At 50.0% G+C, this 14,230-nt stretch overlaps 1 protein-coding gene across 1 annotated transcript in view; it reads left to right on the top strand.

Annotated features, from left to right (window-relative positions):
- The window catches only part of LOXHD1 (lipoxygenase homology PLAT domains 1), a 197,862-nt gene extending 192,985 nt beyond the window's left edge, over positions 1–4,877 (top strand). The window contains exon 41 of the mRNA XM_052660502.1: positions 4,397–4,877. Coding sequence (XP_052516462.1) covers positions 4,397–4,877 — 481 coding nt within the window. The remainder of the gene's footprint in view (positions 1–4,396) is intronic.
- Positions 4,878–14,230: the final 9,353 nt, after the last annotated feature.

The following is a 14,230-nucleotide window of genomic DNA, read 5'->3' as shown; positions in this document are numbered from 1 at the left end:
GGCCTGGCTGTGAGGAGCAATCCTGTTGAGGACTTGGGAGCTGGGATGCAGGGTTGGGGAGAGTTCCAGCCCACCAGCAAGCCAACCTATACTGCCTCCCGACTGCAAGGAACGTGGCTGCTCATACTTCTCTACAAATGCCCAAAATAAACAAGACAATACAATACAATAATAAAAGAGTCGCCACTTAAGTTAGCTTTAAACACACAGTGTCAGCTGTGAGAGAGTCAAAGGTCTCAACGCCACCTGACACCTTCCAGTCTCAGAAGGGCTGGGAGTGAAGAACTTCCCAACACACAGTCCTCAGCTGAGTTGTAGGATTCCTTGTCCAGTAGAAAGAATCTACCACTCCCAGTGAAGCATCTTTTCCTACACTCTCAAAAGTGTGGCCTTTCGTCAGCTGGGCTGGGAGGGGAGGAAGGGATGTCCGCGGGCTGGGGATCTTCTCAAAGGGGGTATAGGGAGTCCAGACCCCAGATGCTCCAGCCATCACCTGGTCAGCTGTGTGGCTTCAGGCCATCACCCAGCTCCTCTCTGGGAGGAGAGATGGATGCCCTTTAGAGTCTGGCGGGAGGGGAAAGATGGCAGGAGTACAGCCTGAGAGGCTCTCAGAAGTCATGCTCTAGCCTACCTACTCTGCTGGTCTCAAGTCTGTGACTTCTGCTGGGTGGCCACCTCCCTCCCCCTCTGCCAGATATCACCTCTACCCAGAGTGAGGATGGGGCAGGGGTGTGTGTCTCTGTGGCTATTCACATGTCACCATTCTGTGTGTGTGAGTCTGTGTCGCTCAGTCGTGTCCAATTCTTCCTAACCTCATGGACTGTAGCCCACCAGGCTCCTCTGTCCATGGAATTCTCCAGGCAGGAATACTGGAGCCGGTTGCCATTCTCTTCTCCAGGGGATCTTCCCAACCTGGGGATTGAACCCGGGTCTCCTGCATTGCAGGCAGATTCTTTACTATCTGAGCCTATTTTCATGTCACTGTTCTCAGTTCAGTTCAGTTCAGTTCAGTTGCTCAGTCATGTCCGACTCTTTGCGACCCCAGGGACTGCAGCACACCAGGCTTCCCTGTCCATCACCAACTCCCAGAGCTTGCTCACACTCATGTCCATCAAGTCAGTGATGCCATCCAACCATCTTATCCTCTGTTGTCCGCTTTTCCTCCTGCCCTCAATCTTTCCCAGCATCAGGGTCTTTTCCAATGAGTCAGCTCTTCACATCAAGTGGCCAAAGTCACTGTTCTAGAACACATTTAAATCCTACCATGTAAAGACCACTTACATAACACTATACGGATCCACAGTTCCCTTCTAACCAGCATGTTGGGTCATAATATCTGGATTTCCATGAAATACAAAATAATTTTATCTCAATCTCTTATAAAAATCTCAAATTTTCACCTTCCAAATGATTCTAGTCCTGACTCTTGCAGCATTTCTGACCAGCTCTTTGTTGTTAATATCCTCAGAACTTCAGTGGAAGGACACACAGAGAGGCTTTTGTTTCTTTTCTTAAAAAACCCAAAATGAAATCGTTGTTTTATCTCGTTATCACATATAATACATAATCATTTTAAAATTCAAATAAGGCAAAAAAATGTGTATGAAAGAAAGAAAAAAAATCCCTTTCGTAAAAGCAAGTAAAATTCCCTAAAGTCCTATCCATCAGAGAAGGCCACCATGAACATTTGGTGACCCCATTCTCTCTGGCCATTTTCTGGTATCTCACACACACACACTGTTCAGACAAGTATGATCATATTCAACATATTTCTAACATATTCACTTTTTTCCATTATTCTCTACTTTGCCTTTATTCTTGCTCACGAGCCTATTGCAAGTGAGAACAGCCTGGCATGTTCTTCCACAGCTGGAGTCTTGACTCCACAGAGCCCTGAGGTCCCACATTTTGGTGATCTTATAATGATGTCTATTAGGAAACGTTTCCTTATAACTACACCAGGGACTCATTTTCAGCCAATCAAAACAACGAATTAAATATGTACCAGAAGACTTGGAGCCATTCCCAGGAAGCACTGTTGAGTGAGAAAAGCAAGATATGGGGAAACATGTATTATATGATGCCATTTTGTAAAGGGAACACTGACGTCCCACATGTGTTTGGGTCTATGTGCGTTCTGTGCAAGGTTGGGTGAAACAGAGGGAAATTTGGCAAGATATATCCACAACTGTTACATGAGTTATCTGAGGTGAAGGCAGGATGCAGGAGGGGAAAGGAGGGGAAAAGGGAGACAGAGCCAAGCATGAAAGAAAAGAGTGCATTTAGAAAACCACATACGATCACAGGATTTGTGCATTTATATAGAATTATGTATATGAGTGGACATTTGCATAAAGAAATACATTTTAAGTGAATGTTTAAGCAAAGAAGGCAAATATATCTCCCTCTAAGAAAGTGTGGTATGTAACAACAACCCAGATTTATCAAGTGACAAGTTGGAGGAAGAGAGCTCTCCAGACAGAATTCGGGTTTCCTGCCAAGTGTCTTTAAACGGCTGGCTCCTGTAGTGGCCAGGCAGGCTGGCTCTGGGCCCCGGCTTTGGGTCACCTTGTGCAATGACTTCTTTTCTCCAAGCCTTTGTTTCCCTTCTGTGAAATTGGAGGAGATGAACTCTATGACCCAGGGAGTTGATGAAATGCAAGAATGCAAAACCCAGACATTTAGTGAGCATGCAGAAAACCAAGTTCTTTTTACTGTTATAGATTTTCATCTAAAAATTAATTTTTCATCGTTGGACACACCCTTTCAGGGCTACGTTTCTGAAATCGTTAGCCAGTGCCAGAATTGCTTATTTCCAAAACTGTTAAAATGTTAGAAATTTGGATGGGGGAGAAAAACAAAGACATTTGTTCAGTCTAAACCTCTAGCATTGCCAGTGGGAAAATCAAGGTCACATAGGTGGGAGGTGGCTGGCTGGGGCCGACCCCAGCCCCTTTACCCCCAGGCAGTGTTTTCCCACCATACCTCTGACTTCTTCCTATAATTATTGGACTCACTGTCACTACCCAGAGGCTAACACTGGGGGTGGGGGTAGAGAAGGGACTTTTTGGTCCAAGACCATTTCTCTTGGCCCTGGACTTGTTTCTGCATGTGGTAGCTTCTTCAATACTTTGCACCCCTTTGTACTGTGTCATCCGTGAACACATGCTTATGTGTGCACACACACAACACACATACACACCCATGGTTCAACCCAGCCAAGTGCAAGGGATTTGGGAGCATACCTCTATCTCATGGTTACTTTTCCACTTGACTTGGCCTAGGATTGTTGTTCTGGTCCCATAGCTCCTCTGAAGGTGACAACAGTGGATAAAAGCATTCATCAGTCCCTTGGAAGGAGCAAGAGAATCAGCCTGGTTGGTGTGCAGTAAGCTTAGAGAAGGGGAGGAACAGGTTAGAGAGGTAAACCCTGGGCGGAGGATCAGATCGTGTAAGGTCTTGTAGGCCTTTGTAAGGTGGTGGCTTTTATTAATACTTATTCTGGGAATAAGTATTAATCCATCACTGGTTCACTGGACATGAGTTTGAGCAAACTCTGGGAGATAGGGAAGGAATCCTGGCGTGCTGCAGTCCATAGAGTCGCAAAGAGTCAGACACGACTGAGCAACTGAAAAATAAAAATTCTGAGACTAAGGATGAAAAATAAAAGGAGAATCAAAGGGCAGTTTATATTCTGAGCAGAAGGATAAGATTCTCAGGCTTACGTCTCCACAGGATCACTTGGATGCTGTGCAGAGAATTCACCGTAGGTAGGTATTGAGAAGCAGATAGACCAGTTAGGAGGCTGACACATCCAGACAGAAGATGGTGGTGATTTGGATGAGAGGAGTGGCAAGGTAGTTAGTGAGATTGTGCCGATTCTGGACTTATTAGATTGTATTTTAAAGATAGGGTCAGTGGAATTGCTGGTGGATCAGATGTGGACTGGCTCAGCAGGTAAAGAATCCATCTGCAATGCAGGAGACACGGGAGATGCAGGTTTGATTCCTGGGTCCATCCCCTGCAGGAGGAAATGGCAACCCACTCCGGTATTCTTGCCTGAAAAATCCCAAGGACAGAGGCGCCTGGCAGGCTACAGTCCATGAGGTCTCAAAGAGTCTGCCACGACTGAGCGACTAAGCACAGATGTGGAGAGTGAGGGGAAAAAGAAAAGGAGAATCAAGGGGCAGTTTAAAAGATGGTGATGTCAGTCACTGTCAATTTTCAGATGAATGAAAATTCATCTGAAAATTCTACCCTCACATTTTGACGGGGACGATTTCTGCCCTGAGATCTTGTCGTCTGGGGCGGAATCTCTGGTGGATGCCCAGGATCCTGGAGGGGAGGGCATGAGCCTTGGCTGGTACTCCCTGACTTCCCCTGCTCCCACCGGCAGGTATTTCTTCAACTGCGACAGCCTCATACCCCTCAAGAGGAAGAGGAAGTACTTCAAGGTCTTTGAGGTCACCAAGACTACTGAGAGCTTTGCCAGCAAGGTCCAGAGCCTGGTGCCGGTCAAGTACGAGGTCATCGTGACGACCGGCTACGAGCCAGGGGCTGGCACTGACGCCAATGTTTTTGTGACCATCTTTGGGTCCAACGGCGACACGGGCAAGCGGGAGCTGAAGCAGAAGATGCGCAACCTGTTTGAGCGGGGCAGCACAGACCGCTTCTTCCTGGAGACGCTGGAGCTGGGCGAGCTGCGCAAGGTACGCCTGGAGCACGACGGCAGCGGCTACTGCTCGGGCTGGCTGGTGGACAAGGTGGAGGTCACCAACACCAGCACCGGGGTGGCCACCATCTTCACCTGCGGCAGGTGGCTGGACAAGAAGCGGGGCGACGGGCTCACCTGGAGGGACCTCTTCCCTTCCGTCTGAGGGCTGCAGGCCCTCCCTCTCCCTTCACACCAACTCGCCCCGGCCACACCTGCTACCCTCCACCAGGGCTTTCAGGAGTCCTTTCCTGAAAGCCTCCTGGAGCTGAGACTGGGGAGCCAGAGCTCCACGATCCTTCGGAGGTCACTGTGGGTAATGGCTGGTGGGATCCCGCCCTCTCCCGGGTCTCCTGAATCTATGGGAATCCGTCAACATGTGTCATAATCTGTGGCTGCCCAAAAATAAGTTTTGGCATTTTCTTTTTCAATAACAGTAGTGACCAGGCTGAGATGGGCTGGGCGTGGATGGGAAATTGGGGCTTCACCCAGGGGATAGAAGTGGGGAAGAACAGGTCCTCAAAGTGATGTATTTTAAGCAAGAACTAATTAACACTCCCCCCCCCCCCAAAAAAAAAACACTGGGCTAATTAAATTATTACCAACCACACCCCGCAATGAATTCATCTGGGCATCTGCTCACTTAGAAACACATCCTTTTCCCCAGTTTCCATAAATCCAGCAGCCAATGGAGAAAAACATCAGGAGGAAGAATTTTAGCTAAAAGGATTTATAAGCCTGTGAACAGATACCTGATTCTTTCCGTCACTTTTCAAAGAACGCATTGCCAAGTGCCCGTGGCTGCCCCAGCCGGAGATAACACAGTTGAGACACAGAGACCTGAGCAGCAGTCAAAGGGAGAGGTCACCTGGAGCAGCCTGGTCCCTGCTGCACAGGGGCTGGGAGGGCAGGGGGACATCTGTGGTGTTTAACACCTGTCACCTGTGGCTTGCTGTGGGCAATGTGGACTGACAGCTGAGAAGGGACTGGAAGAAAATAAAGGTGTGGTCTCTGCCTTGAGGGGGATGACCCTGATGGAGAGGCAGCTGGAGAGCCACACACATGCACACATGTGCACGCGCGCGCGCACACACACACACACACACACTCCCTGATCAACCATCACAAGAGTGCTGCAGAACTCAGCCCCTGATTTCTCATTTTCCTGCAGACGGTGGGGTGGGACTGAGCAGAAAGGTGCATCAGGCCAGTAAGTCTTCCTGTAGGAGGCACCCAGCATCAGCATTTCTGCCGTGTCACCACAGGGCCTCTAACCCAGGCAGGTATAAACATGGTGAGGCTTCCTGGCTCTGCGCTTTGAGAGACCCTTGGAGAGAGGCCGCCGCAGTAAGCACAGGCCAAGAGGCAGCAAGAAAGAAGCAGGCTTGAGTCCCAGCTCTTCCTTCTCCCTATTGGGAGAGATTAGGCACATTATCTCATGTCTCAGGCCTCAGTTTTCTCATCTGTTAAACAGGAAGAATAACACTGACTTCATAGGTTATTATGAAGACTAAGAGAGTTAAGATGCAGACCAGTTAATTCAGTGCCTGCAGTGAAGGGTTTGTCCATCATATTGAATAAGCAGGACTCCAGGGGCTGGGGTAGGATCGGGGACCAGTAATCATTAAACAGCTTTCTCTGTATCTTTTTCTGGAGCTGGTTCTTCCCCTGTCCCTGGACGAAAATTAAGGCAAGCCTCATAACTCTTCTGGACTCTCGTAGGTAATAAAATGTCCAACAGCCTCTTTAAAGCCACAAAGTCCATCTCAGTTCTTTGATTTAAATGTTTGGCTCCAGTACAAAGACCAAAGCATTCTACTTAGAGGTGAGTCTCCTCCCATCCCCCAAGCAGTAACCAAAGTGAGAAAATAGGAGTGTGTGTGTGTGTCAGTGTGCACACGTGTGTGTATGAGTATGGGGTCAGCCTCACCTCTTGTCTCCACTTTGCACGTTTACTCCTGACCCTGATACCCCACCCCTGGGGGAGGGAGGAGAGGCAAAGAGGGCGGCTTCCTGCTGGGGGCACCATTGTGGACAGAGTCCTGCTTCCTGGACTGGGAGCCTTCCTCCCACGAGCACTTGTGTGGGCTCTGTCTCAGGCCCCCCACCTCCCTCTCTCACTGTGTCGTGCTTAGAATCTAAGACACCCAGAAGGAGGCTCTCTGGCATCCTTTGCTCTCACAAGCCCTGGGCACTCAGGCCACTCTGCCATCAGCAGTCAGCCTGCCCATCCCTCACTCCCAGAGTCTCTCTGGATGTCTCAGCTGAGATGGACACATCCCCCTCTCCAAATAGCCCCATTGAAACCCCAGTCACAGCCTTGGGCCAAAGGGCAGCCAAAGGGAGGGAAGGGGTACTCCCTGCCCACCCTCAGCTCTTTCTGAAAGCCCTGCCCTCGTATCCTTGCCCACCCCCTTCTCAGGCTCTCCGTCTGTCTGTCCATCCTCTGTTATACTTGGAGGGTGACACTCAGCTCAAAGTTAAAAGCGCTTTCTGCTCTGTCCTCTGGCAAGCGCTATTCCATCTGAGTATGGAATGTAGCATCTATTGTTGATCCAGCCAAGACTGGGAGGGGAAAGGCCCTGTGTTTTTTTCAGTTGCTGATGTGCTCAATAAATGTGGGCTTACTCATACTGCAAAGGGCTGGACTGGTTTGGGAATATACCCCATGATCTGTATCAACTTTCCATCTCTTCTTGGCCCTGGCTCCTCTCACTCCTCACCAGGGACTTGTGAAGATGGGATGAAACTACTGCTGTGAAAGCTATCAAAACTGTTATCCCTTCTGTTCATCAGGGTGCATTCCATCTCCCGCAGGGCACCTCCTACCTGCCTGGTTTCCCCAAGTCCCTGGGGACCTGGGCCAGTTACTGCGGCCGTGTGTCCAGCCTGTTTGTCTCCAGCGATGTCACACACTGTCCGTATGCTGAGCCTCTGGTTGGAGCTGTTCCTCGGGCTTCAAGTCTTCTCCCCACCATCCAGCCCTCCCTCCCACCCTGTTCTGAGGCCCCAGGCCAGTCTGGCCTCCCTGTTTCAGAGGCGCAGGAACTGAGGACTGGAACAGGCGTCTGACTCACCAAGGCTCCCAGAGGGACAAGGCTGCACTTGCAGAGGGTTGTCTGATACCCTTCGCGCTCCCACAGGAGGTGGAGGGGAAGATGGGCAGTGCAGTGGATAGGGGAGTCTTCCAGAATGCTCCAGCATCAGGTCCCTTCCCCACAGACCTGCTTCTTGGGGCTGGGCACTGCCCTTCCCTCGGGGCCCTGAAGTCCTCCTTCCCCCTCCCAGGCTGCAGGCGGCCCTGCTTAGCAGAGCACTGGGGAGAAGGGCAGCTAAAGGAGGGGCCCCTGCTGCCCCTGCTGCCGCTGCTGTGCCCTCTCTGCCCTGAGGACGGAATGTGGGACCTCGCCCCTCGCAGAAGCCTCCAGGAGGGGGCACACTCCAAATCTCCACCCCACGCCAGACCCTGGGCTGGGCTCGACCCCTCAACTCCTGTCTCTTCCACAGAGGAAGGGCAGCAAGGAAAGCTGGGATTGGGAAAAGCAAGCAGGCAGCCCAGGGCACAAACGTTAAGGAGGCGCTCAACCTCAGCCTCGTGCAAAGGCAGGGCTGGCGCCCAAGAGTGGGGCTTCCTTAAACATTGCACCCAGGGCACCTCGCTTGCCTCGTCATCCCTAGTCCTGGCCCTAGAAGAAAGACATTTTTCTACCCAAAGTCCCCACAAAGCTCTGTATCCCAATAGTCCTAATAGCAAGGTGGAGACTCAACAGCCAGCCATGGGAAAGGTGAACAGCCCCTTCTCTATGGAAGGTGTCTCCTGAACCCTTCTCACCTCCAGGTCCCTGCTGCTGACATGATCCCTGGTCATTGCTGGGGGCATCAGCCATGGCTGGTAGCTCTGGATAGTCCCTTTCCTCCAACCAAGACAAAACCCCTTAAAAGTGAAAGTCGCTCAGTCATGTCTGATTATTTGCAACCCCATGGACTATAGCCTGCCAGTCTCCTCTGTCCATGGACTTCTCCAGGCCAGAATACTGGAGTCGGTAGCCATTCCCTTCTCCAGGGCATCTTCCCCAACTCAGGAATCGAACCCAGGTCTCCCGCATTCCAGGCAGATTTGTTACCATCTGAGCCACCAGGGAAGCCCCCAAACCCCTTAAGATGAAGAAAACAAAACAAGGAATAGTCTCGTCCTCCCCTGCTCCTCTGTTCCATTTCCTACCGTCTTCTCCAGACCTGCTCTTTCCTTCCCCAGCCCCACCCCACTCCTGCACTGACAGCTCACATTGTTAGAAAGTTCTTCTTTAAAAGGATGGCTTCTTGAGTGCAAAGGTTTATATCAGCATCATCTTTCCTCATTTGATTCTGAAGCAAGTCTGCATTAAAGAATATTTGGAGAGAATCTTAAATGTAGAGCTACAACTGCAAAGTATTTCCAAATAAAATCCTGCATGCATGTGTGTGTGCTAAGTCACTTCAGTCATATCTGACTTTGTGCAACCCTATGAACTACCAGGATCCTCTACCCTGCAAGATAAGTCTTCCAGGGACCTCAGCCTTGGACAAAGGGAGATGGGCAAGGACATTTGACATTTCTAGTCCTAAATTCAAGAATAGTGGAGTCGATTGCCATGCCCTCCTCCAGAGGATATTTCTGAACCCAGGGATCAAACATGCATTGGCAGGCAGGTTCTTTACCACAAGCACCACCTGGGATGCCCAAATACCCCAGGGTCTGCATTAAAGAAAAAGACTCATTTGCAATTAGCACAAGTTATTTACACAGGAACTGTTACACCACAGTCTAAGAAACACTTTTTCTCAGAAGCAAGTTAAACGAAAGCCTTCAATCATATTTTCTCAGCTCTTTAACTGAACAACATTCTCCTTCCAAGATTTTGATAAGTAAACTCAGCTCTCTTCAGATATACCCCTTCTGAATTCTGATTATGTGGGCTCCAAATGGAATAAGGTCAGAAGTACTATAGATGCCCGCTTCTGGAGGACCCTTGGTGCTGTGTCTTTATCTTTAACAGAGACCCCCATTGCTCTCAGCCCCTTGGCAGAGGTTGACCCCAGGCATCACCCACTTGCAAACAGCAAAATGTTCTGAGTGAGGGCAAGATAAGTCTTCCAGGGACCTTGGAAAAAAGGAGTATGGGCAAGGACATTTGACATTTCTAGTCCTAAATTCAAAAGGAGAAGGTTGGGTAATGTCACTGGAATGGGGGGAGGGGGCAGTGATGCTAATGAGCTGGAGGGAGGGTGGGTTCTGTGTGTCCAGCCTCAAGGCCTCAATGTGGCTTTTATTCTAGACTCTCCAGCTGAATGTGGGAAAGACTTTAAATCAAGCAGTTGTTCCTGGTGTCTTGATTTTAAGGCCTCAGCCACCAGCCCTTCTGCTGGACAGACATTATTGGTGGCTGACCATGGCCTGGAATGGTCAGAGAGGAAGAGGAGACATTGATGGGGCCTCGGAAATTCTCCAGAGAAAGGAGAGGAAGAAGAGGAAGAGAGGAGAAAGACTATGAAAGGCAGGGATTAAAAAAAAACAAACACGCACACACCATCACCATTATCATTGTCATGGCTATTATTTATAGAGCACTGACTATATTCCAGACAGTGCCTTACCCGCGTGAGCTCACTGAAGCCTCAGAAAGATCTATGAGACGGGCGCCCTCGTTACCCCTATTTCACAGATGAAGAAACAGAAGTACAGAAAGTGTAAGCAAGTCACCCAAAGTCACACGGCTAACAGGTGCCGCAGAAGGGCAGGGGTTTCCCTCAAACAAAAATGTTAAACAGAAGCTCAAAGGTGGAAGAACTTCAGCTGTGGCTGGTTGTGGGCAGGGAGCGTTCTGAGACAGAAAACGCTCAGGAAGGGCAGGTCCCATGGGCAGGAGCCTTGCTTGCAGGTGAGGCTGCGCCCAGAGCAAAAGTAAGTGTGGAAAGACAGTGCCTGGTGGGGAAGGCTCTGGTGTGTCCCCCTTCTGGGGAATGGGGAGTGTGGGGGAGTGTGGGGGCCTAAATGGGAAACCTTAAAAAAGATGGGTTAGCTTTGTGGTCGGAAACTAAGATGGTGCCTGGCGGAAGAGATAGGGGCGTGGTCTATGTTACAGTTTTTGATTGGCTCTCTTGATTTCCGTGCACGCGGACAGCGCGTGATCACCATAGACTCCTGTTATAAAGAAGGCACATGACGATTTGACCTTTAACGAGATTGGTGCATCTATGGCATATTACGATTTGACCTTTAACGTGATTGTGCAACTATGGAAAGTCCCTTGCAAAACCCCCCTGCTTGCCTATATAAACCAAGAGTTTGTGGCAATAAAGCGGAACTGCTTAGATGGAACCCCTGTCGTGTCTTATTGTTTGTCCCTCGCCGAGGGGCTGGGTTGGTGGACAGCAGGCTCACCTCTCCTCGGTACCCCTCGGCTTTGCTGAGGGAAGTTCCACTGCCTCTCTGTTTCTGCAGAGAGCCCCCCGCAGGGGAGAACCAGGGCCAGAGGCCAGGCATCATCTTGGGGCCATGTGATGTGTGCTGAGTGCAGCATCTGGGAAGGCCTGAGAGGGAGGTGGGACCAGAGTGTGGATGTCACCTTCAGTGTCACCCGGACTGGCCCCGGGGCACCAGTGATGGAACACGATTCCCTGGTGTGTCTAGGGGGCGGTTCAGATGAGATGAGCATTCAAGTCAGTGGACTCAGTAGAGTAACTGGCCCTCCCCAGTGTGTGTGGGCCTCATCCAATACCTGGAGTGTCTCAAGAAAACCAAAAGCAGAGGAAGGGAGGATGTATCCCCTTCCTTCCTGCCAGAGGGCCTGGGAATTTCCCCATCGGCTCCCTGGTGCTTGGGCCTCCTGGACTCAGACTGTCGTCTTTCCTGGGTCTCCAGCTTACAGAGGGCAGATGTAGGACAACTCAGCCTCTAGAATCCCATGAGCCAATTCTTCCTCAAAATAAATCTCCATGTCTATAAATATCGTATCCTATATTATATCATATTAACCCTACTGATTCCGTTTCCCGAAAGAGCCCTGACAATCACAGCCAGACTCCATCCTCCTTAACCTCCTGAGGGCTATGGAAACTGGGAGTCACGGGCAGAGCCTGGATATTTTCTAAGAAGTCTGTCTTCCTGGGTGCTGTGATAGGAGGTGGGAGAGGGCTGGAGATTCAGAAGGCTACCCACCAGCCCACAAGTTGGGTGGGCACAAAATCCAAGGAAATAGAGCCACTCCCCCAACCCCATAAGGCCGTGCCCCAGTAGAGATTAAGTAGCCAAAGATGACAGAGGGGACCTGTGGGATGTTGGGGGAAGGAGCTTGGCTTCCTATCCGCGTGCTTACAGCTGACAAACAGGGATAGCGGGGTGTGAGCACACGGCTGACTAGTGGCGGAACGAAGACTAAGGAGCCCAGGTTCCCGGAGCAAGAGATACAGGTGGAACTGTGGGGAAAACGACAGATAGCATTTTGGATCATCTGACTCGAACGAGAGCTAGAGATTTAAACGTTCATTTTGTTTTTGTGTGTGTTAGTTGCTCAGTCGTGTCCGACTCTTTGCAACCCCATGCACTGTAGCCCGCCACCAGTACATGGAATTCTCCAGGCAAGAATACTGGAGGGGGTTGCCATTCCCTTCTCCTGAGTATCTTCCCAACCCAGGGATCGAACCCCAGTCTCTTGCATTGCAGGCAGATGCTTTACCATCTGAGCCACCAGGGAAGCCCACTTAACATTCATTTAAATGTATGAAATTACATACAAAATGAGTGAAAGCGATGGACCTTAGTTAATAATAAGGTAACAGTGTTGGCTCCTCCACTACAGCAAATGCATCTACCAAGACGAGATGTTAATGGGTGGCCATGAGGGAACATATGGGAGCTCTCAACTCTCTTTTCAATTTTCTGTACACCTAAGACTGTTTTGAAAAAATAAACTCTGTGACTGAGGGGGAAAAAGTTCATTCACATGGGCTCTGCTTGTAGTTTCTAAGAGAAAGTCATCTTCCAGTTCACTGACCCATACTTTTCTGAGAATAGACTCTAGACACAGCAAAGACAGTCTGAGTTTGGGCTCTTATGAAGGAATAAAAAATCCAAGCCCAACTTTCAAAAATCAAATCTTTCTCTTCTATGGAGAAACTGAGGAGCCTCCAGATCAAAACATAAGAGGTTACATTTGAAAATGATTTTTTTTTAAGTGTGAACTTTCTGCCTTAAGATCCATAAACTAAAGTTTAGGAAAACAGGTTAATTAGATGGTTGGTTCACAGAATATAACAGATTCTTTCAGAGATAAAAAAAAAGTAAAAGAAAATAATAGATCAGAGAGGAGGAGGAGGGAGGGAGTTGGAAACAGAAGAAGTGGGGAAGCTGAGGGAGGAGGAGGAAAAAGGGAAACGAGTGAAGGACAGAGGATGAGGAGAGGGTGAAGTGAGAAGACAGCAGACAACGCCAGGTGTCCCGGAGGAGCACAGGTCCGTCTGGGAGCACTATTCTCTGGGCATTTCCTGGGTGTGCACAGAAATAAACACCCTGCACGAGTGAGGTGTAGTTAGCAATGCAGTTCATTTTTATTAGTTATAAATAAAGTACAAAAAATCCACCAAAAGTGAATCTAAGCATTTACACAATTCCTAATGTCTCCGCCTTTTCATTGATGCACTATTGCTTTAATATTCATAATAAATATTCTTCTAGCTTTCTGCTATAAAATAGTCTATGTAGCAAAATGTTGCACAGCACAACAGAACAGAACAGCAGGAGGATTACAGAAAAAGGACAATCAACACTGAGGATAAGCCTTTCACTTACCAGGGGCAACCAAATTACCCCCTCTCGGGCCTGGGATCGCTGGCTCCAGAGCTGAGAAACGAGCTGCGGCCAAGGCCAGGGGTGGGACTGGGGAAGGGGAGGGCTGGGGTGAGGAGGTGCAGGGGACAGGCCAGCCAGGGCAAAGGGCACTTCCCACCCTGACCACCCCACCCCAGAGCAGCATAAGGCGTGTCTGTCCAGGAGCCCTGCCAAGGGGCAGTATCTGCCAGGCCCTGCCGTGTGCAGTCGTGCTCCAGTGGGCAACTCCACAGGCTGCCTCCATAGGAGTCAGGTCCGCATGGCTCCAGGGTGGAAGCAGAGGGAAGCTGGGCAGGCAGCAGGCAGGGAGCCCAGGGAAGGGGACCCATAAGTCCAGCCAGAGCCAAGTAGGGCCGAAAGGACCCAGCCACTCTCACAAGTCAGCCAGGCAGTGTGGCAACTTTGGGCCTCCACTCCCTCCCCAGTCAGCACCATCCCACGGCGCCTCATGTGGAGGGTGGATTTCTCCACCCAGCAAAGGCAGTGATGTCAAGAGGCAAGAAGGAAGGATGAGCTGTAGAGAAAGGGGAGGGAGCAGACAGGTAGAGAGCCAGAGTCGCTCAGAGGGGACAGGGACCTTCTCTCTCTGCCTCTGGCTCAAAAATAGCTGGGCTCATCGCTGTGCCAGGCTTCGAAGCTATTGATCCTCCAAC

Source organism: Budorcas taxicolor, chromosome 22 (assembly GCF_023091745.1).
Source record: "Budorcas taxicolor isolate Tak-1 chromosome 22, Takin1.1, whole genome shotgun sequence".
In the NCBI taxonomy this organism is placed as follows: domain Eukaryota; kingdom Metazoa; phylum Chordata; class Mammalia; order Artiodactyla; family Bovidae; genus Budorcas; species Budorcas taxicolor.
The sequence above is the reverse complement of the archived record's forward strand: the minus strand, read 5'-3'. Positions and strand labels throughout refer to the sequence as shown.